General features: G+C 42.5%; 1 protein-coding gene across 2 annotated transcripts in view; it reads right to left on the reverse strand.

Moving 5' to 3' along the window:
* The window catches only part of CPEB4 (cytoplasmic polyadenylation element binding protein 4), a 56,661-nt gene extending 34,550 nt beyond the window's left edge, over positions 1-22,111 (reverse strand). The window contains exons 1-2 of one of the 2 annotated variants that reach the window (XM_037127925.2): positions 19,557-22,111; positions 5,024-5,105 (exon numbers count right to left, since the gene is read on the reverse strand). In XM_037127925.2, coding sequence (XP_036983820.1) covers positions 5,024-5,105; positions 19,557-20,681 — 1,207 coding nt within the window. In that variant the 5' untranslated portion in view covers positions 20,682-22,111. The remainder of the gene's footprint in view (positions 1-5,023; positions 5,106-19,556) is intronic. The other variant, XM_037127926.2, reaches the window with a different exon arrangement.
* Between the last annotated feature and the right edge of the window lie 1,573 nt (positions 22,112-23,684).

Genomic DNA, 23,684 nt, shown 5'->3' on the forward strand with positions numbered 1-23,684 from the left:
ATTCTGTGCCAATATGAAGAGCGTAAGACACTCACTTCGCCACACTCTGGGGGGAAATGAGATGATACTCAGACTCAGAATTTTGCAATATCTGAACTATAATGTTTTGACCACGTAGAGATTGCCTTTGCTCTCACAATAATTCTGCTGTCTCATTTGGCTTTCTGGTGAAATGAAGCAAATTGGATATGAAATTGTTCTCGTGCATAGGACATAAAACGCTCAGCCGCGGTCATGAAAGTGTGAGCTGTTCGACTCCATCTGACATCTGATCATTTTCAAGGGCTATTTTTCGGCTCTTTATTCCAGTGCCGTCGCCTGTGCTCCCAGACCACAAACTACTACCCTTTGGTTTACACCCAGATTCCTTTATTCCCTTCACACCCAGGAAAGACAAAAAGAGGCTCCCTGGTTTTCAGAGGGGCTCTCCTTCCACGCACTGAATATAATGCGACTCCGTGAATCTTCATTTCCCTGTGTCCAGCCTCCTTTCCCAGGCCCCATCCTCTGGATGGGCAGCCCGGAAGGCTGCAAACAGATGTGCTCACACGTGGTTTGCATCTAGCTCGTGCAGCTCCCTTTTTAAACAGTAAGTGCCAATTTCCCAGGCACGGGGAAAACCCCAGAAATGACGGCAATATGCAATATTCCCCAAATGTTCGTTTATCCGCACACCAACAACAGTAAAAGATGTTTCTGTCCAGATGAAGAAAGCGCTTGATGAGCCTCGGAACGCGGTAGCAGCACACACACTGCGACCTGGGCGATCAAAACCGGAAGTCGGGCCCTGAGCTTATGAGACTGGTGGGGAGGGAAGAAAATGAAATCACCTCTGGGAAGAGCTTCTGCAGGCTGCCACTAGCTTTGGTTACGGAGAAGGCAATACGCAGTTTCGAAGATAAAAACACCCAGACTGGCCAGCTGATTAGAGTGAGGGCGTGGAGATAAGGTGGAGGAAGGCAAAGAGCTAAACCTCTGTACATGGAGAAAGTGATAGGAGCCTTAAAATTCTTAGAAAAACTATTTTTCAATAAACTGTAAAAAAAAAGTAATATAAATTATGAGAAGAAGGTTAGGTACTGCTTTGGTACATCTGTTAAAATGTTAAAAAGGAAAAAAGATTGTCAACAAGCCAGCTGCAATAATTGACACATTTGCAAAGAAACTCAAACTATATTCGAAGGTTCCGAGGCATAGTAAGCACTTTGCCATCTGTTGATGGCAAAGATAAAAACTTTAAACCCCACTACACAAAGGGAGATTTTCTTTCCCAAAAGGAAAAAGCAAATTCAGTTTCCTGTTTGTTTGCTTTTAATTTAAATAAGTACGAGAGTCACAGCAGCTCACTGGACTTGTAGTTCTTATACCAAATTCGGGCTTTGTTATTTAAACACACACATACAAACTGCATTTCCATGAGGAGCCACAAATGAAGGATAAAAATAAATGAGGTCAACTGTAATATACTTTATTAAATTATTTTTCAAATAAACTCAAATATAAATTTTGCCTCCGTGTGATGGAGTCTCGTTAAAACAACTCTCAAATGAGTTCTTTTAAGTGAATGTTTATACTGTTTTTCTGAGAGGCATATCATTCTCTGCTAACACACAGAACTAATGCCCCTTTTCTGTTCTCTGTTTCTAAGGAAGCTGGACACATGAAAAGGGTATTTATTTTCAAAATGGACATCTAGGTTTTATATACTTATTTTAAAAGGACAATATGTTATTTTGAAAAGATATTCAACTTTCATCATTTCCTTTGAACAAACTGTCACAAAACAAGAGAACCACCAGTTTAAGCAGGCATCCGGTTTCCTAACAAGTATCTAAATCAATAAAGAGAATTTCTAAATAAATAAATCAATAAAGAGAGTTTCACAAGAAATAAAGTATGCCCCCAGGTAAAACTACATTTTGGTAATAATGGACTGTAGTGATATAAAGTTTATCAGCTTGGTTAAAAAATATATATGTTGAGCATAACTATAATCTAGCATTTGAGGACCACGAACTCATCTGTGAATTCTTTATTGCTCTTGAAGGACAATATACAGAAAGTTCACTTACTTTGTGTATATATACTTGATATACTTAAGTCACTTTGCCACTTCAACTGAAACTGGCTTTCTCATTTGATAAGCATAAGAACAGGTGTAATAGATGTTCAGTAATAATTGATACTACTCACTGAGTGTCTTCTATAAACCAGACAGCACACTGGATTTTATAGACACATCACATCGTTGAATCCTCACCAACTGTGGGGGCAGAGCGGCCACCGAAACCCAGACCCGCCTGGCTCCGCTCTGCCATGCTTCCCACAGACCGCATTTCACAAAACCCTTGTGTTCCAGACGGAGACGGTCAGATTTCTTTTTTCTTTCATCAGACTTAACTTTTGATTATCCCTACAGAATCAGCTAAAAGAAACTTAGTTTAGGTAAAAATTGGTTGCAGATTTAAAAAAGGGAATATTGAATAAAGGCAGAATTTGACATAAAAAATTCAACAATGAGAGAGAAGAAATAAACCTGAGAGAGATGTCCTGGCTATATCTGATAAACTAAGAAAATGCTGCTGTGAATCCTCTACGAACAACTTATGCAAACTCTTTTATGCAAACGAAATACTAATCAGAGAGGGTAGCTTCTTAGAGCATCAGGTAATAAACTGTTTATATCTGCTGCTGTTCAAAAACTGTTTTCTCTAATAAAAGAATAGGCACTTACTGTGAAAATGAGTTCTAATTACTTATTATTATCCCTAGTATCTAGTACCTAAGAGGAAGGAAGGAAGGAAGGAAGGAAGGAGGGAGGGAGGGAGGGAGGGAGGGAGGGAGGGAGGGAGGGAAGGAAGGAAGGAAGGAAGGAAGGAAGGAAGGAAGGAAGGAAGGAAGGAAGGAAGGAAGGAAGAGCTGCTGAAGGAATCAAACACATTAAGAATAAACAAATACTCTGTAGCTACTTTTTCTGTACCTAATTTTTAACTTTGAAAAAATTACAGATTTACAGCAAGTTGCAAAAGGTGGAACGGAGAGACCCCAGGGCCCTCGGTGCAGTGTGTCCTAACGGTCACACCTGACATAACTGCAGTACAGAACCAGGTCCCGGACCCTGGTGCAGGCCACAGACCTCATTCGGATTTCCCCTCTGGCTGCTTGCTAATGGTGCGCGGTTTTTCTGGTCTAGAAAGGACCTTAGACTCTCTTCATCTTTCTGATGAAAAAGTGAGAAGAAAGGTCAAAGAAGCTGAAGGACTACCCAAAGTCAGAATGCTAAATAGTGGCAAAAAATAAAGCCAATTCTGGGTGAGAGGTCATCTTTCCTCAGAAGCGGCGTGCACTGGATTAGTCATCTATCAGAATTCCACAAGGACATCTGCAAAGACCTTCAGAATTATCTTATTTCAAAGTTACCTCATCAGATGGATGCGTATTATGTTCATATATTATTTTTCATCTCTGCAGACTTCGAAAAGCTTTCATCATTGAAAAATTGACCATTGTTCACTTGTTGAAAAACATTTAGCTCTACTCATCAGTAATATGATAAATCAAACTCAAAAAACCCCCGGACCAGGCCAGGCTGATCACCACTTAAAGCCACAGGCTACCTTGTCACATCTAACCCTGGTGCACGATGCGTCTGGCACAGAGCAGGCTCGTAACCATTGAATGAATGAATGAATGAATGAGCGAACAGACAGACAAGTGAATAAACAAGTAACTTAAGTGGGATGATCATATATACCAAACCACCTAATTTTTTTTTCTGAAGTGCTTTCAAGTAAAATAGATACACGTACAGAAAAACACAGGGTCCAGCAGAAGGCTTGCTCGGGTGTGGCCAGTAGGGCACACGAATGTCTCACACGAGAGGGACAGCACTTTGAGCATTTCATCTAAAGTGTCATGTGGTGTGCTTGAGTGTGATATTGTTATGTTACTAATTACATGCTTATGGTTTTGTAATAATGAAATTTGTAGTAAGAAAGGGGCGTTACTTGTGCTGGACCCTGTTTTTTATTTCGTAGGACAGTTTTCACAAAATCAGATCTGGAAGGGCCCTTAGAAAACATCTATTCTGGTCATTCTCAACCCTGGCTACACATGAGCATCGACTAGGACATTAAGAAATAGTATGTTGCCTACACCAGTGTGGCTGAGTTGGTTGGGAGTCATCCCACAAAGCAATGGGTCATGGGTTCAGTTCCCGGTCAGGGCACATGGCTGGGTCAGAGGCCTGGTCTCTGGTCGGGGCCACGTGAGAAGCTACTGATTGGGGTTCTCTCTCACCTGGACGCCTCTCCTCCTCTTTCTTCCTACCTTCCCTTCTCTCTAAAAAACTAAATAATATCTTTAAAAAAAATGTTTTTAAAGAAGAAATAATATATCAAGCCCCACCCTCACACAGCAAGGGGCCCGGGTATCTGTACGTTATCTTTAAAGCTCCCCATTTTAAGTTCCTTATTGTAAGGCTGACTTGAGATCTCTCGTTATAAAGACAAAACTGAGCCCCACTCAGACCCGAACGCCTTCCTCGAGATACGGCAGCGATAGAAACAGAACAGAGGCCGGAATCCAAGTGGGAACAGCACCAGTTTTTCTTAACATAATACACAGGAACTATTTCAAGAAAACAAAACATCACTTTTGATTTTGAAACCACTGGCCATTTTAAAAAAATATATGAAACTAGGCTAAAAAGCTGTCAACATCTGAACTCTCCCTCGGGGACAGTCACCGTAGCGAGTGGACAGACACACAGGTTTACGGCACTGCGCCTGAGATATAAAAAACAAGGCGCGTGGTCGGAGCCCTTCCACCTGCCTGCGCCCGCTCAGCGACTCGCCCTCTGGCAGCGCCCTTCTGTGGTCGGCTACCGAGTATTTAACAAAAAGTCAAACAAGCATAAAACTGACTGGACACCAAATAGGAATCCAAAACATGTGCCCCGTTGTTGGTCAGACAGTAGGAATTTTACACCACTGAAATCAAATAGTGACATTTAAAAAATTACCTTTAATCGAATCGTTTTCGGCTCTCATGATGTCGATGAGGGAACTCTCCAGGGAGTGCATGTCGAACGTCCTGGGGCGCTCCTGCAACACAAACAGCCGGAGACCACCTTTACAACAGCATTCAATCGCCACGGAGGGCACGGGGCCGCCCTGGACCCCACGCGGATCGCGAAGTGGCAGTTTCACTCACTGCCTGTGGAACGGGCGTTATTACTACATTTTATTTGGGACGCTTAAAAAACATCAAAACCACAAAAGTTAAGTACCCCTGGCTTAACAAAGAGTGATTTGATGTCTAATAACGATTCCAATAAAAGCATTACTTTCGCTAACAAGGCAAAAACAATTGAAACCAGGTGAGAACATTCAATATGAAAATAAAATTCGTAATCTTTCTCTGCCACTTAAGATCGCAATATGCGACCAAACTTGCCAAACAGGTTCCAGCAGTTACTGAAGAAAGTGGCATCTACACGTGCTATTTACAATCGCTCTGTTTTCTTACAAGCCAAGGTATGAAAACAGTTGTCAAACATCTGCAAGACCACTCAGAGGCAAAGAATTCTTGGTTTTGTTGCCACTGAGTTTAAAGGGCAGGAAGGGTGTGGAGAACACTGCTTGCTGGACTAAACCCTGGCTTAACAAAGTGCATTTCAGAAGTGGGTGAGGAATCCTAAAATACACAACGACCGAACTGCTCTGGCATTCTTCTGCATGGAGAGTACTGCAGATAACTAAAATTAAAGCTTAGCTTGGTAAGTGAAAAGTAGGAGATGAAAACATTTTCAAATTATATTCTGAACGGAGGCAGCAATACACACATCCGACCCACCTTACACACAGCATGCACACGCAAGGACCACAGCCAGAGTATTAAAGAAAAGGAATTTGGCCCTGGCCGGATAACTCAGTTGGTTAGAGCATCACCCCCCATATGCCAAGTTTGTGGGCTGGATCCCCGGTCAGGGAACATACAGGAATCGAACAATAAATGCATAAATAAGTGGAACAACAGATTGATGTTTCTCTCTCTCTCTCAAATCAATCTTTCTTAAAGGAATCTGACAAGCAGGATTTCATAACCTTCTCTTCAGTGATATTTTCTTTTTCCCTTCCATTATTTTCTAACTCACAGATCTCCAGATGCAATGTTTTGAGAAAGGTTTTTAGGCTGTGCATGAATTCAGAAGGAACCAGCCTCAGCAGATCGCTGATGCTAAGAACAAGTGATAAAGTCCAAAGGCACAAGCACCGCGTCCTTGCTGACCTTGACCTAATATGCACTTCTGCCCAGAATCCAACATCATGACCAATTATAATAATGATAAACTATACACTTAACATTTTATTGCTTATGATGCTTTGGTAATTCAAAGAGTGAAAAAGGCACATATTTTGTTAAACATTCTGTTCTCAGAGAGGTTCTAAAGTTTATCATTCTCGATTTACACACTCTCACTGATCTTTTCTGCTCATTTTTTACCTCTAATTTAAAAAAACTAAAATGTAAGTGTCTGTGCCATTGGGAAATGGGTGAAGGAGTAGACACTAATAAACCCCAGAAATGAGAGCAGCACAAAGCTGCTTTTTCTACCTAATGACAAAAAGGTCAAAAACCTAATTAGAATGTTTTGATTTCCATAAATCATTCTTCAGTTTCGTGTTTTCTGATTGCAAGTTGAGCCAAATATCATAACCACTGATCCGTTTTCTAGGATACTTCCCAGAAAGTACACAACTAAAAAGCAGGCTTGCTAAGTGATGGCTCTTCTTGACTGAACTCGATGACCAAGACATGACCATCAATATAAATCAATGGCATGATTTCAGACACCGGGAAGCCCCAGCTCCATTACTGGCATGGCACACAACCTGGGGCACTTTCATCCTCTATAAAATCTATTAAAAAAGGGCCTTGGGCACTTCTAGCCACGTTTTTCCTTCCTGATCTGAGAAAGGAGTCTGATTAGATCTCTGATGTCCCTTTCTCAGCTCCAAAATGCACTGGTAGCCTAGCTTTCTGGGATCTTTATTTCGTGTACTTCCAAGATTCACAGTTTAAATGATGACGATGATGATGATGAGAGCGGGAACCAAAAATGTGAATGAGAATTACTAATCAAAGTTTATCACTTCTGTCCAAAAAAAGGCAAGGGTCAATCAATGACAGATTAATGCAAAATAACAAGCTTTAAAAATCCACTTAAAACAATTCATTGAGCAGGATGTCTTGATTGCAGAAAATAAAAAGGTCAAAGGTTCTAATATGAAACAAAGACCACCAGCAACTGTATCGGCTTCAACCCACCACTGCCAGTTACTCTAGGCAGCCACAGCGAGAAAAGGGAAAAAAGCCAAACTACCATTTATTAAGCATCTACTCGGTCCCTACCTTGTTCTAGGTACTTTATTAACACTGCCTTAATTAATCCTCAAACCTCCATACAAGTATTATTCCCATTTTAACGATAAAAACTGAGACTAAGGAAAGCCACAGTTCGCTGCACAGGCAGGTCATCGCACAGTTTGGCAGCCTCGTCAGGATTCAAGTCCACGTCTCACTCCAGAGCAGACGATGCTTCTGCCGGTAAGGTCATGGCCATGGCAGCCCAAGGCCCACTCCAATTAAGGCATACGCTTGAGGAAATGAGACACTCTGCTGTAAGGGTCCTGGGGGCAGGAATGCTGGCTGGTGCCTGACACACAGTAGGCACTCAACTATTACTCACGAAACAAAATAACGAAATGTATGTATAAGAGTAATAAAGGGTGGTATCAGAGACGCTAAAAACATAGGAGAAAGGGAGGCCGTATCTTCCGTCTCCTGCTGAGATAACAGATGTGCTGCACAAATTCATCACCCATCACCTACGTGCGTCTGGGTCAGCGACTGCACCCACAGGTGTGGAAGGGGGCAGTGGTAACAGTATCTGTAATAATAACAACAGTAATAAAGCCAGCGGCTAACATCTATCTAGCTCTAATGCTTCGCATGTCTCTTATTTATTACTCACAAAAACCCTACACAGTTAGGTATGTTCAGTTATTATCCCATTTCACAGATGAAGAAACTGAAGCTTAGAGGGACTAATAACTTTGTTAATATCAGGTAAGTGGAGGAAGCAGAATCTGAAGGAGGAACCAGGCTTTATGATGCTAGAACATGTAGCTTAATGATCGTGAATGAAAATAAAAGAGCACCAATTATTTCCAAGGCTCAGCAGAGCAAACGTGGTTAACCATGCTTAGAACCCATTTCATTTTGTGATCTTAACTGTTATATTTTCATTATAACAATTTCGATTATAATCTTAATATAATACATCGAGTTGTGCAGCAGTAACTGATTGGTTTGTTTCTACCATTTCTACTTCACAGGACAATTCCTAAAGGAAAAATCGTTCGAGTCACTATAAAAATCAAAACTGATAAAAATAACTTTCTGAAAAACATTTGTATTTCAAAGGGCAGGACCTGTCCTTTTATGTACAGTCTGAGTAGTCCTGTCATGGCAAAGAGAAAGCTGCCTCGCTCGGCACGTGACCGATGACGGGACAGGATGTTCACAGCCTTCCAGACGGAGCCCTGAGAAGCACACGAACCACGTGGTCTACTACCACCAGAAAGGACAACTTGATTCAATTAGGCCACAGGTAAAAATCATCGTTTGTGATTCGGCGTGTTTGTTGTTATTCGTGTTCAGACAGATAATCGAGCCAAGTGTTTCTCATGCTTGAGAGAAAATCAGAATCATCTGGAGGTCTTGTCCTAACACGGATTACTGGGTCTACCCCCAAAGTTTCTCTTTCAGTGGCTCTGGGTAGGGTCCGAGAATTCACATTTCTAACAAGTTTTCAACTGAAGCTGAGGACGATCACATTTGGAAGCCCCCCGAGTTAAGCAGTTCCATTCAACAGGCTGACTTCATTAAGTACTCAGGGGTGTGATTTGTAGCTACTTACATCCTGGCTGGCCAGTCATGACACAGTCGAGCTTAAATATGCCACACAAACCATTTTAAGGTTTCCTTATGAACAAAGGACTTTGCTCTCAAAACCCAAACAAAGCCTTCTGATCCACACTGTAAGGTCGTAACTTGGGGAAAAACATTACAATCAAGTTCAATTTCAACACATCAACCACATGACCATGCTAGTACTGACTTTTGTCCTTTTATACTTGAGTTAATGTGTTTCAGCCTACTAGACTGGGTCTAAAACAAAATATAATTAAATGAATATAGCCACATCATTAAGAACCAAAGCCAAAATCCAGCTCCTCCCTCTACTTATTCTGTTCCTGTAAAGACCAACATTACTGTGATCGGCACTTCTCAGATCACTACGTGTCTGTACCAGCCTATGGAAGTTTCCCTTTCTGGCTTAAATTTTGCCCAGTGAACAAAGGAAAGGAAAATACTTTGTTTTGAAGGTGAAGTCTATGCCAGTGTGCCAAAGAGGTGCCTAAATAAATAGGAAGTTTGAGATGCCAGCAGACCTGTAATTCATCAAAGGTCACTAACTATAAGCGTTTTTATCCAAGATTTTCCAAAATGTAAATATTCTTCTTGGATTGAATATTTAAGCCCGTAGACGTTAAAGGCTGACCACATGGTAGACTTTCAAGATGCCACTCCCAGGTGACCCTCACATTCTTGCATGGGCACAAGTCCCTTTCCCCCCGCATGTCCCCCTAGCATGCTGACATCCTACGTGATATTGACAAGCTCCTTTTTGGCTATCTCCCCATTGGACCCTGACCTCCACTCATCCCAGCAGTCACGGATTGTAGCATACAAACAGCATACAGTCAGTCCATGATCACCATCACCACCGATACACAGCAGCTAACACGTTCCTTCTGACCTGGTGTCGTGCATCTCACGTGAGTTATATATCATTTACATAAATTAGCTCCTCACAAGCATCAGGTGAGGTGGGTACTATAACCATCCCCATTTTAGGCAAGCGAAGCTGAGAGAAGTTAACTAATTGCCATCGAAGTCACGCAATAAGCGGTAGAGTCTGACTTCAGGGCAGAAGCTCAGAGAAGTGGTCCATTTGGATGAGTCTTGTCTAACCTAGAAATTTCAGTCTATTGACACCTGCAAGACATGTAATCCTTCACTACATACAGGGCCTGAATTCTAAGAACAAGTGTTAGAGGTTAAAGTCAAAGAGGTAAGTATCTGCACATTTAGTAACATCTCACGCTTCTCATTATGACCATTTTTAAATGAAGGCAAAGAGTCTTAACAGACCTTAGGCTACCAGATGCTCCCTAAGAGAGTGATAAACTACAACCAAAGGAATGAATATCTTCCGTGTATCACCCTGATTGGGCCGGTAGCCCCATTCACTCCCATGGAAACTGACAAACCCGATCTCTTTAGAAAGGCTGAGAAAATTTGTTCTTAGTCCACCTCGACTAAAGAAACCACACTCATTTTGAGAACCAGAAATCTTTCAAATGGTAAATAAACATATTTTGTCACCACTTAATTGTATTCAAAAAACAAACTGGCATTCTAGACTTGATTACCAGTTCCTGGATCAACAGTCCCCTTCTTGCGTTGACTATTTCTTCATTCTCACCTTGCCTGGCAGAGAGAAATCATTCAAATCTACTCCAAGACCCGTGTTTAAATCATCACTTACTAGACAGGTGATCTTTACAGGGTGGCATCTCTGAACCTTGATTTCATCAGCAAAATGAGGATAACGCCTTCCTTGTAAGGGTGTGGCGAGGACAAATGAGGTGAGGTATGTGTCAACCTGGGAACAGTGCCCCGAAGTTAATGACCTTTTCAGTAAATACTCCCTCTGCCCCTTATCTCTGGTGCAAAGGCAAAGAAATCGAAACTAGCATTTTCAATTCAGTGTGCTTTGCAGCTAACTAATTCAGCTGTTTTGTGATATTTCCCAGAGGCCATTTTCATAGAGATCGGCCACGTGAGCCAAAAATCTATAAACCCAAAAATATCAGTCTAGGATTTAGCCTACCTACTAAACTATTCAGGCTGAGGAAGTAGGTAGGTAACTACTACGATTCATCCCTAAGGAACGAAGGAATGTCCACTATTCTGGCCAGTCCCCCTCTCTGGCCCCTCCTGGCTGTCCAACTGCGTCCACTCCGTGTCTACCAGGCCTGATCGGGTCCAGAGTCAGTTGGAAAGAATGGCCCTCACATGTACACTCTTTATTCCTAAGTTGGGGTGCATGTCCTACAGGGCTTCTAATCCATGTCACGACTTCTCTTCTATGAGCCCTGGCAGTAACTGTCCAAAAGCGGCGCATGCCCAGAGCCAGCCCCTCCGGGCCCTCACGGCTCCCACCCCCACATCCTTAGCTCTCCTGAGTCTCTTAAGCAGAAGGTACTTCTCAACATTCAGGCAACAGTACATTTCATAAGGAGAAACAGCACCCTTGCCTTGCTCATGCGACCCCACCCAGGGACCACTGGCCTGGTCAAATGTTTGTGGGTTGAAACAGAGTAAGAGATGAGAAGGTTTGACGCAGTCCAAAGGCCTGCAAGAGACCCCGGACCTCTAAATTCCTCTTAAGAAACAGAAATAGTCACCCCAAAAGCTCTCAGTCACGGCCTGCTCAGTCTCCTTCCAGGGACCCTCCGACAAGACCACAGAAGACGAGCCTCGGGAAAGGCTGACTCGGCGGAGAGAGGAAAACAGGCCGATCTCCTCTGAAAGGTTTGGTCCCCGGCTGATGTTTTGGTGTTTTTTTTCTGTGATGCCCGCATGACCACCTGCACCCTTCTCCGCCCAGAAGGCGGCTTCCTGAAAGACGGGCGCCACGTGATTGCTGAGACTGGCCGAGCACATTCAGCAGAAATGGGGGCCTTGCTTCAATTTCTTTATCTTGAAAACAGCTAAAGAGAACATGTTTTTGTTTTTAAGGGCAAAAACTCCTTATGTTTTAGAAACATAGACTAAACCATTTACAAATGAAATCGATACAAAATCTGGGAATTTCTTCAAAATAACATGAAAGGGAGGGAGAGGATTAGGAGGACAGGTGAAAGAGGACCGTCCGGGAGCTGACCATTGGTGAGACCAGGTGACAGGCACACAGGGTTGGCTCTATTCTGTCTCCTGTTGAATATGCTAAAACTTTTCCATATTTAATCAACTGGAAAGACACAGGGGTAAAAACTTTTACCCAAAGAGGAAAAAAAAAACCAAAACATTTGGCCACTAAACGTTTCAACATGAAAGCATCATCTAGGCTGATTCCCCTTCATATTTAACTACAGCGCCTTTATTTTTTAAAATTAGAGTTCAGTTCATAGAATTCTTCTTTAAAATTACCATACACCCAGTATTCGATGGTTTCCACATTTGATGAAATTGTGCTATTTGCAAGAGATTGAATCTTTCTATTTGACAATTTGCTTTCTTATAACACCAAAACCTTTTGGAAGCTAAATATTAGACGTCGTTCATTTTACCCTCAGGAAGACAAGACAAAAGACATGAGAAAGCGGAGGGTCAGGGGGGCGGGGCAGTCTGCCCGAGGTCACGCAGCTAGTGCACGGCAGAGCCGCGTCTGGAACCAGGGTCTGACTCCCAGACTGTAATCAGGAGATTCTTCTGAGTAGCAACGTTCTTCTGTTGGGTTTTGTTTGGGGTTTTTTAAGGATCTCACAGACTGTCAAGATGACAGCTGCTATTTCACTGACTAGCATTTGATGCAATCCTCAAAAACAACTGGAAGGATATTTAAATATAAATATGGCTTTCAAATATAGAATACTGCCCTGGCCAGGTGGCTTAGTTGATTGGGGCATCATCCCACACACCAAAAGGCTGAGGGTTTGTTTGGTTCCCAGTCAGGGCACGGGCCTGGGTTGTGGATCTGACACCTGGCTGGGGTGCATGGGAGGCAGGTGACAGCTGTTTCACATCAGTGTTTCTCCCTCTTTCTCTCTCCCTTCCTCTCTCTCTAAAATCAAAAAACATGTTTTTGGGTAAGGATTAACATAAGTAAATAAACAGGTTATAATACTGAGGGATTATGATTGGGATGCAGCTGGTAAACATTTAGCAAATAGAAACTGCCCGAACAATATGGAAAGTACTTGTCCAGCTTAAGGTTGTAAACTTTAATCACTCGGTTTGTAAACATCAGTGTGGCCGATGGAGTTCTTGTCAGACAGATAACGGGACCCACTCTCTGACACCCGAGGGTCCCCATGTGCTTTTTGTGGTGCCATTTTGTCACCAAACTTAAATAAGCACATCTGTTTACAAGGAAGCTTGTGCAAGTATATATTTGTAAATGTGACCATTAATAAAATATTTACAAATGCCATTTACACAATGGGGGTTTTTTATACCTAAAGCTGAATATGTTAGTTTACTTTAAGTTTAAACAGCTCATGAACAAAAATAAAAGGAACCTATTTGGGCCAGTTACTAATTTGCTTATAATGAGAAAAAAATGCATGTTTGGTATCGCTCAAAGATTAGCACAGGTCAGAAATACACTGAATAAACCAAATCAAACCGGTTTTTCTGAGATGTCTGGTCCTATGCTTAGCCATAACAAAGCAGGTGCGCAATATGTATGTGATAACTAAATTAATTAAAATATGAAAAACAAAACTCAATTTCAGGATAAAAGCCAAAATATACCCAAATCTATGCTATCTTTTCCTGGCTTTATCAAAAAGAATCACAAATTTTCCATTAAAATGTAATTTTCTTTAATATATGCAAATGTTTTAAGTTTCTGAAAATAATAAATATAGGCAAAATCTTTCAAAATACTGAAAGGCTACCAGTGCTAAGGAAAGTTTAGGGACATCTACAACTATAAAACTTCGCTTTGAGAACGTTAATAATTCTGCTAAAGGTTTATCTGTCCTGGTTGCTTCTAGCTTATTCAAAAGTAGTTCTCTGAGAGGCAAAATGCATGTAATACAATCCTAAGGCCTGTTCAAACTGTTCACAGATGTCCAAGCTACATTTGTAATTATTTTAATTTCATGGTTTTATTCAATATTAGCAATCCATACTTTAAATTAAAAAAAATAAGCCATCTAATATGGCCGTATACTCAAGGCACCTCGCAATAACCCTTCACTGTCAGGTGTTATTATCCTGATGAGGCACTGTCTTCCTGGATTTAAGCAATTTGCTCAAGGTCACAGAGCTAATTAAGTTCAGAGTCAAACTTATGTCTGGATCCAGAGCCTGCGCTTCACTCTCCTACATTTCTGGACTCACAACATAGCCTTTCTCGGTAATTATCCAAGCTTCACCCTGAGAAACTGATTAAAAATAGGGTTTACACTTTTATCTTTCTATCTACTAAGAATTTTCTGAAAACCTCAAAGTGGAACTCCTTCTGTTTTAATAATATAAAACGTGATGAGAATCAACACTTGAAGTTAAAAAAATAAATATTGCTATAAATGTATCATGGTAACATATACCTTAATTTCTGCAAGAACAATTTTCTTTGAACAATTAAAACAGAAAATAAAATGAGTTTTGTCAGGAAAAATTAAAATAAAGGCTAAGGTTACGGGCTCCGTGGGCCCTGAAGAGAAAACAGCTGACACACAGATTCTTCTCTGCCCCCGGCACCAAAACCCAAGGTGCAACGGCCAAGGGCTAAAACAATGTGTTAATGGATCTCCAAGCTGATGTTCCTTAGAGCCAGACTGAGAAAAGTCCTAAGCAAAATAACCTTAGACTTTAAAATTCAAAGTAGATGTATGTTAATATTAAAGATTGGTTTTCTATGTCTTTCTCCTGAACACCAACGAGGATTACTCTCAAAAGTTTACACTCATGAACTAAGTAAGTAGCATCTTTCCCGTTGCAAGTAGCAAAACACACATTCAGCAGGCTTGCAACAAACACGCTTTTCCTGAAAGATGCTAAGCAATGTGTTGATCATTTTCCATGGCTTCTCTGAAGACGGCAACCAAACATAATCGAAAAAACTCTACCCCACCCACAGTCTATTCCACCAGAAAACCAATTAAACCTGGTTAAAAGGCTTTCTAGAAAAAGGTGTAAAACTGAATCTGGCAGGCTTTTTCCGAAGTTTTTCCAGTATCTCAATTCTGCCAGAGCCAGATGATCCAGCCTATACTTTTCAGTAGAAAAAAAAAAATTGTTTCCCCTTTTCTAATATAAATAAATACAAAGTCAAAGACAATGTTTCCTATGCAAGAATCTCTTTTGGAACTATATTAAAAACAAAAAATGTAATGAGGTTGCACTTCAGACAATGGAATACTTTACCATGACTTTGGAAACTAAAGCAACGCGGTCAACTTTGCTTTAAAAGGTAAAACGGCACATCCAACTTTGAGGACCAGTAAACTGACAACACAAGGAGAAGTACTGAGGAGACATGAATTACTTGCCCAGTTGGGACAACAAATCCACGGTGACAGTGTCCTAAAGTAAGAGCAAATGATCCCCAGTCCTGACATGTCTCCCCATCCACCCAGTGTGAGTGCTGTCCATGCGACAAATTTTGTCCCCTCTTCTTCCGCCTACTTCCTGGTTCGTAGCTGACAGAGGTGAGAACACAGCCGAGCTGAGGACAGAGAGAGTACCAGAATAGACGGTACCAATTCCCCTTTCCTTTCCCAGAAGGACAGAAGATCTAGGCTCCCCTCCAAAGAAATGCCGTATCCAAACATAATAACTGTCTGGTGCCTCAACCCACTATCTGGTCCGGACCACAGAATTCCAGGATGTGCTTGACAGGATGGGGCAGATTTTGTCCCTGCTTCATGCAAAGGTCAAATCATGTCCGCAGTCACATGAACACAGACCTTGTTTCTTCATTTTGAAATGGGGACAATAAAACCAGACCTCACGGGACTGAGGAATCTTACATAAGAAGTACATGTGAAAGCACCTAGCTAGCTCAGTGCCTGGCATGTGATATGTGCTGAAAACACAGGAAAAAAATTCACTTGAATGCTGTCTAAGTTTAACATTTAAAAGCTGGTAAGTAAATGTGTTCTATAATTTTCTACTTGCAAAATGTTATCTATAATCAGCTTTTGACCATCATGTAGCCATTATTCTCTAAAACTTTTCCTCTAACTTACAAGCTCTGGGAAGCGTTTCTTTCCCCGTTCAGCCCCATCCTCCCCACCTGTATTACCTCCGTGTAAAGAGGCACTTCGGCAAAATGTTGGAGCCAAATCTTGTGTGTGAATAGTAATAATAATTCCTACCTGTGTGATTGTTGAATGAATTAAATGAGTAAATAAATGTAAAACACTTAGAATATCATAGGTGTGTTATTTTATTAAATATCTAATAGTTTAGGTGTATCTGAAACCTGGATTTGAGATGTATTATCTGAATTCACACAATGAAATATTTAAGTTAAATGAGTATAACTTAGAAACAGATTTTAATACCAAAAAATCCCCAAATATAATGCCTTGTCATATGATGTATTTAGAGGATTATTCAGATATTTGGGATCTTTGTTCCTGCTCCAAAACATGGAAACAAAGAGGTCAGGACTGGCCAGAAGGACCAATTAAAAATGTTACCACTCATCTTAATTCACTGCATGTGTTCAAACCTACACTAAAAAACATAAAACCCATTCTGATTCATTTCAAATTAAAATGAACAGTGCCTACTATTAGTTACATTTCAGGTAACTGATTTCCTTTTGATATAACACTATCATGCTAGCCTTTGCTTGAATACCAGTATTATATGTAAACTCTATTCTGTAATGTTTGTGAGCAATTTAAAGATCTCTTACACCTAAGGAAGTTTTTTCTAATAGCAATTGAAATTGAATGACTGATTTCTATAAAAGATCTTTCCAAAAATTAATAGCGTTCAAGGTAATAGGTTTAAATAAGATAGCAGTGAGTTTTTGTTTTTGTTTTTTTTTTTAAGAGTGGATTGTGGTAGCAGGAGTTCAAATTTCGCAGTAGCTTGTTTTAGGATGGAGAGGGATTTAGGAATCTCCCAGGTCACCTCCACATTTTATGAGGAAACCAAATCCTCCCAATGCTCCGATACTCATAGGGTCAGAACACAGGCCACGGCTCCTGACTCCCAGGCACATAAATGTTCCTTCAAGTTTTGTCATATCAAAGTTAACCAATTGGTATCAACGCCAAACAATTTTTTGTCCCAAATAATTCAAAAGAATAATTGTTAATACATACACACACATACACACACACACATAGAACTGCATTCATTCAAGTAAGTAGGCACCACAGCCTCCAATTACTAACTTATGCTATTTCCCAAACCCAACTGGGGATTTCATGCCATCAGGATTTTCTCAAATCACTTATGTTGATTACGACTTTCAAATTGCCCCAATGCTGGAGCTCACACGCGCATGCACACGAGTGTGAACGCCATCTCTGGCTCTCCCTCTCCCCCGATCTCTCTAAAAAAACTGTGAGCAGAAATCGGCAGCATTTTTTAGAATCCTACTATCTTTCAGCCAGGTGTACTGACTCACCCTGGCCATCCTCAGCATTATAGACAACAATTCTGAGGGAAGAGTTCGTTTCTAACAGTATCTTTTAGTATCCATCTTATTCTATTTTATTATTATTTCATAAGCCAGCTTAATCTCTCAAGAAACCAACTGATTGAAAAATGTCACTTTTTAATCACGTTCTATTAGTGCCATAAAAATATTAGTCAGGTACATACATGTACAGTTTGTTCATTTTCTGAAATTTTTACTTTTCCCAAAGCAAACCTTTACCAAAATCAGTAAACGGAGAAGGGAAAATAAACCATGAAGTTGTTCCATCAGTGAATAGTAGCAAATAAGAAAGGATAGTAACAGTACATTCAATATTCAATTCTGAGCCACTTAATCCAGTTAAAATGTATAAAATGCTATCTTAGATTTTTTAAATTAGCAATATATAATTCATAAAAGTTGCCTTTGCATTAAATTCCCCTTAAATTTATGCTCAAAGAAATAGCAAAACCAACTTTTAAAAAATTGACTTCATGGGCTTGTCAATGTTTTAAACAGTCTTTGACCACTAACACGCAGTAATTTCTCTCTTCAATTTGAGTGAAATCCCTTTCTAAAAGCAGAAGCCAACAGCTTTTTCATACTTATGCAAAAAAATTACTTTAAAAAAATCTAAAACTAAATGTAACCAAATACTTTAAGTTACATCTTAACCACTACACCTGAATCCTTACAGGGGGGGATATTTACTTCCTTGGAATGACACAGTGTTTTCTTGGCAAACTTCCCCCACCACTAGGTAAACTATTAAGACAAATTCTGCATTTAATCTGTGGTAGCCCTTGCAGAAAGATCTCTAAAATAACACTCCAGCTATAGCATTATGTATGTGTACTCATACGTGTACATAGATGTATTTTTAATTTTTGTTTTTTAACCTAGAGTTTGTACTCTTACCAGCTATGCGCTGCTGGGGAAGTTATTATAGCTTTCTGATTCTCAATTTTCTCATCTGTAAAATGGGATAATCACTGAACTTACCTTGTGGGCTTGTGAGGACTGATTCAATGTTAGCTTACCACCTCACAGAAATTTCCTAAACACATATAAATGATCATACTCTCAAAATACACAAATTCAGTGGGGCATTTGATGTTCAGTTAACTATGAAATTCCCTGTGTCCCATAGCTCTCGACTGGACTGGCTGCTCATTAATTCAGAAACATCAAACAAATGTGACTCTTGCAGAACAAGGATACACTGGTGGCGAGAAAGACAAGTGATCTTGGCCTGGATCTATTATTAGGCATGGTTAATTATCTACACCCCTAGTGTTAACACTGGAAAAGAAACAAATGGGTGAAAAGGCATCAGTAGAAGAGTCACTCTGAGATCTACAGTTTCACAGTATTCAAAAATAAATGGGCATGAAGGAGAGACTTAGATAATTTCTCTAGTCGCCCTTGCTGACACTCGGCAGGTCAGAAATTGCAAAGAGGTTTCAAAGGAAATTACCGAGTTCAGACTGCCTGGTTCAGAGTGGTCCCAGGTTTAAAATACAAGCAGTGAGAGAACTGCAATTTAAGAGCTGGTTTTCAGTAACTCACCGCCTTACAGCAGAGAAAAAGGAATTTTTTGGTTGTAGAGTTACTGCATTTGGGTAGAAAATGCTCATCAGTTTCCACAGACGAAAGAGTTTGTATCCCTGTCGTATTTACTCCCATATAAATAAGCAGGGAAAAACCAACCCTGATTCTCTAGAATCAGAGGTATTCCAGGTATTCCAGTTCATAATTACGACATCACTAAACTACCTGGTATGAATTATACCAAGTCACACAATTATCCATTGGGAAGATTACAATGAGAAATTTAGCAAAGAAACAGCTGAGCGTTTTGTTCCAAATCACACTCCTCCCCTGCCCGAACACTGGCTGGTAACTAACTCATATTCTAAGAAGAGCTCTGATATGAACACGGACAAGTCAAACGCTCTTAGTCAGACACCACACCACGCTCTTTCCTTATTCATCTTAATCTCTTGGTGGAACACAATCTTACCGGAAAAGGAAAAATGTTGTCAGCCCTGTTCAAGCTATCCTCCATCCAGGACTTAGGAGCAAAGGCAGAGCTGGGGCGAGCGTACTTCTGGAGCTGAATATGATTGCTTGCAAAATTTTTCTTCAAAGGCGAGATGGAATTCAGGGGCGTTATTCCTCCATTCAGCCCCCTGCGGTGGTCGCGGCCTTGGGAACCTCCCCAGCCACCATATCCACCACCTCCTGGGCTCCAGGAGGAGGAGGGTGTAGGAGAGGGGCTCTGGTAGCTGCTCCACGGAGAGGGGGGTTTGTTAAGATTATTCGCCAGATGCGGCAGCTGGTTAAAAGCAGCATTTCTGTGTGTGAAAGGTGGCGGGTGGGGACTGGCAGGAGACCTCCTTTGCTGCTGATGCTGGCTGTGATGATGCTGGAAGTGAGGATGATGAGGGTGGTGCTGTGAGAGAGGCCCGATTTGAGGGGAGAAGCTGCCCCCGAAGCCAGGGCTGACGTGATGGGGGAAATTTTGAAACAACAGAGCACCGTTATTAGCTGAAGCAGCTGGGACCCCTCCCTGGTGAAAGAAACTGGCATCTTCGTTGATGATTGTAGAGGAGGAAGGCGCGATGGCGGCTGACCAGTTACTGAAACCGGTAAGAGACGATGCACTGGATGTCAGAGGTTGGGTGGAAGTACCTAGCCCTGCGGCTTCTTGATAATCAAACCCTGTCAACACTGGTGACTCGATTCTGATTTTCTCCTTCCCGCTACCGCTTTCTGAAGAGCTGTCCCCTTGGTTTTCTTCCGATTTCGCCTTCTCGGTTTCCGGCAGTATTCCAGCTTCCTGACCTGGACTGGGGGAGAGCTGCTGCTTGTCCAAAGGGTCTTGCTGTTCTGGCTGCTGACTTTTTGCCTTTTCTGACCCCAAGATCTCATCCTGAATGTTGTGGGCGGCAGGAGCAGGAAAGAGCCAAGCTGAGCCGGCGCTGCTGCCATTGGCAGCTGTGTTATTATTTATAAAAGCAGCAGGGCTGGGGGTGGCATTTTGGTGATGGTGTGGAGGCTGTAGGTGCGGATGGAACCGGACCGGAAAAGCAGATTTATTCCCAGTGTTGCTTTGCACTAGCACTCCAAACCCGTAATCCCCCATTTATTATTTTTAGGAGCAGAATTTTACAACAACAACAAAAAAAACTCCCGACAACCTGATGTCTCACGCCTTTGTAGCCTCTACCCCAAATGTGTTTGTTTGAAATGTCTTATTTATAGCTAGCTCAAAGATCCGCAGCTTGTCACCCTAAATAGTTCTGATTTGGAATTCTGGTCTCGGAAAGGGGGGAAAAAAAAACCACTGAAAAATCAAAATCTCTTAAAACATTGACATGAATCCAACTGGGCTTATTTCTAGGAGGGAATAAAAACGAAGAGGGTAAAAATCAAGTCTTTGGTTAGTAAAATAGGCGCTTTCTTTTTCCAAAGGAAAATGCACATGAATGACAAAAACACAGCTTCTCAAGCATCTATACACGTAGAAGAATAAGCATTGCGCGGAGTAAAAATATATAGATATAATTTAACAATCACATAGGGTCTTCCTCAGCAGTTTAGATTCACTCACATAAAAATTAGAATAGGGCTAGAAGGGAGAATACGTTTCTTTTCTTGGCAGCTTGGTTAAAAAAATCAGGAATAATTTAAGGACATTATATATTATATATTTATATATATAGATAGATTATATTAGATTATCTGGGGCGGGAGGTGAGTTCCTGGTGGCCGGCGAGGAAAGCGGCATCGACTAATGGGAAGATGATCGCAGGGAGGCTTCTGCGGCTCCTGGCCCTGTTTCTGCTCGTTCACGGTGTGCAGTTTGGGCCTCGGGGGCTGTTCCTGAGGCTCTGGGTGCAGATCTCGCTGCGGTCGCTGCTCCTGGGCTCCCCCCCGGCTTCCTCTCCCCCATGAAATGGGTTGGAAACACCCGTTTCTCCCTCCGAGGGGGGTCGCGATGGAGAAGGATTAGCAAGACTGGATGAGGACGAGCCGGCGGCCCGGGCGTGCGGGCACCGAGGGGGCGACCTGGAAGGTCCGGCGGTTTCGGCCTCTTCCCCTCTCTGCGGCTCCGGGGTTTTTTCCCCTCATGGGACCCAGGGGCGGTTTGTTCGGTTCTCTCAGTTCGATTCTCCGCAGCGGGGGGAAGAAAGAGGGAAGAAAAGGAAAACCCCACTAGTGTAGTTATCCTAAAAGAGAAGGGCCTCCCCGCTTTGCTCTCTCTTTTTCCCCCAAGACTTTTTTTTAACTATAATTTAGAAGGCTTTTGTTTCTCCTCACGGTTGCTGGGCCGTCGTCGTCGTCGTCGTCGTCGCCGCCGCCTCCGTCGCTTTACCCCGGTCCCGCAGTCCCCGCGGTTGTTGTTGCGGACTCCGCCTGGCTCGTCTTCTCTCCTTTTTCCTCCTCTTTCTCCTCTGCCGTCTCCGCTGCCACCGCCGCCGCCGCCGGCACCACCGCCTCCCGGTGCCCGGTCCCGCAGCCGCGGCTGAGTCCTTCTCCTAAGGACCGAGCCGAGTGAAATGACAACCAGCTGGAAAGACCGAGAGACACTTCCGGTTCGAAGAGGGAGGGGTGGGGCACCGCAGACACACCGCCCACCTGCCTGGGGACCAATCAACTGTTAACATTTAGACTAGGCCACGCCCCTCCACTCGTGTCCCCGCCCAGGAAGGTCGAAAAGGTACCTCGAGAGACGCCCCTTCCGCTGTGCCTCTCCCAGTGAAGCCGACTGCCGGGAGCCAGCACTCCGAAGCAGAGAGAGCGCAGCAGGTCGCCATCTTTAGTGTGGGCAAAGGCCTCCTTCGCTGTTCGTCTTCCCTAACCACACTTTGCTAGGGTAGCATGCAGAGACGCGCGGAAGACAACAGATTCCTTGAGCACCACAAAAAAGAGTCAAGGTGTTGGGGATCGGTGTTGGGGATCGGAGTGGCGACCCTCGAAAACAGGGATGAACGGAAGGACTGCCCACAGTAAAGGTGGTTCTCCAGGCGTTACTTGCTTTGGCCCGAGCTCCGCCCCAGAAGGAGTCTTCCCAGCAGCTAGGTGGTGCTTAGAACTGCGTACTACGTCCCTCTCCTGGATTTAGACCTCACGCGTGACTCTCCCTTCACCTCCCATTCCCCCACCCCCACCCCATCCCCACCCCCACCCTGGCTCAGCTCTGGTGTGCCTTCAGGCGCAGAGATACAGCTGCCCGAGGCGCCGGTGGCTGATCCCTCATCCCCACCCCCTTCTAGTGCACTTTACGTGCTGTAGCAGAGGGACATTTTCAAAACGAAAATCTTGCAGTTTTGGAAATCCTTACCTGCTCAGATCTCTTCTATGGCTACCCATTGCCTTGCCTAAGTTCGGTATTCAAGGCTTCTGCACTTCTGTGGGCCATCATAAATCATAACGTCTCACCTCCCTCCAAACACACCACACCCTTCCTGTCTTCTGCACCTGGCAAACCTCTATTTAGTTTTAGAAATCAGTTCAAAATCTACCCACTCTGTCTTCTGAATTCTCTCTAAGCATCCATGCCCCTGTATACATCTCATGGTTTTTTGGTTTTTTATCACAATACATTGTAATGGTTGCTTACGTTGGCCAGACCTGTGCTCAACTGTGAGCTCTTTGCAGAGCGGACCTTGTCTTTCCTGAATGACAGTCCCCTTTGTGAGTCTGAATGATGGCATTCCTTCTGCCTTTTGTTTTGGAGCTCACATCTCTCAAACTTTCTTATTTAGCTTGGCTTCTTTTATTCCCACTTGCTGCTGCTCAAGGTCTTGTTCGTCTTGGTACATTCCCACACTACGACTGCCATGAGGGTGTGGGTTAGTACCTTGCTTCAGCACCAGCCTTAAAGATGCAGAGTAAGTGAGTGTTTTCCTTTAGCAGGAAATAAAAAAAATGGAAAAAAAAGAAGTCAGAGTAGTGCCAGAAGTGGCTATGACGAGAGTAGGGATAAAAGAGAGATCATAGACCTTCAAGGAGACTCTTATGAACAAAGATGGCTTCTACTTCATTTCTGTAGCCTTTGCTCAACGGCTGCTACTTCTGCCGCCTGTTTTTCAATCCCCCAGCACTTCCAGGTACAGCACCTGTTAGAGCCTTAGTAATTTTA

This window comes from Artibeus jamaicensis, unplaced genomic scaffold (assembly GCF_021234435.1).
Source record: "Artibeus jamaicensis isolate MK-2021 breed Jamaican fruit bat unplaced genomic scaffold, CSHL_Jam_final scaffold_3151, whole genome shotgun sequence".
NCBI classification, from domain to species: Eukaryota; Metazoa; Chordata; class Mammalia; order Chiroptera; family Phyllostomidae; genus Artibeus; species Artibeus jamaicensis.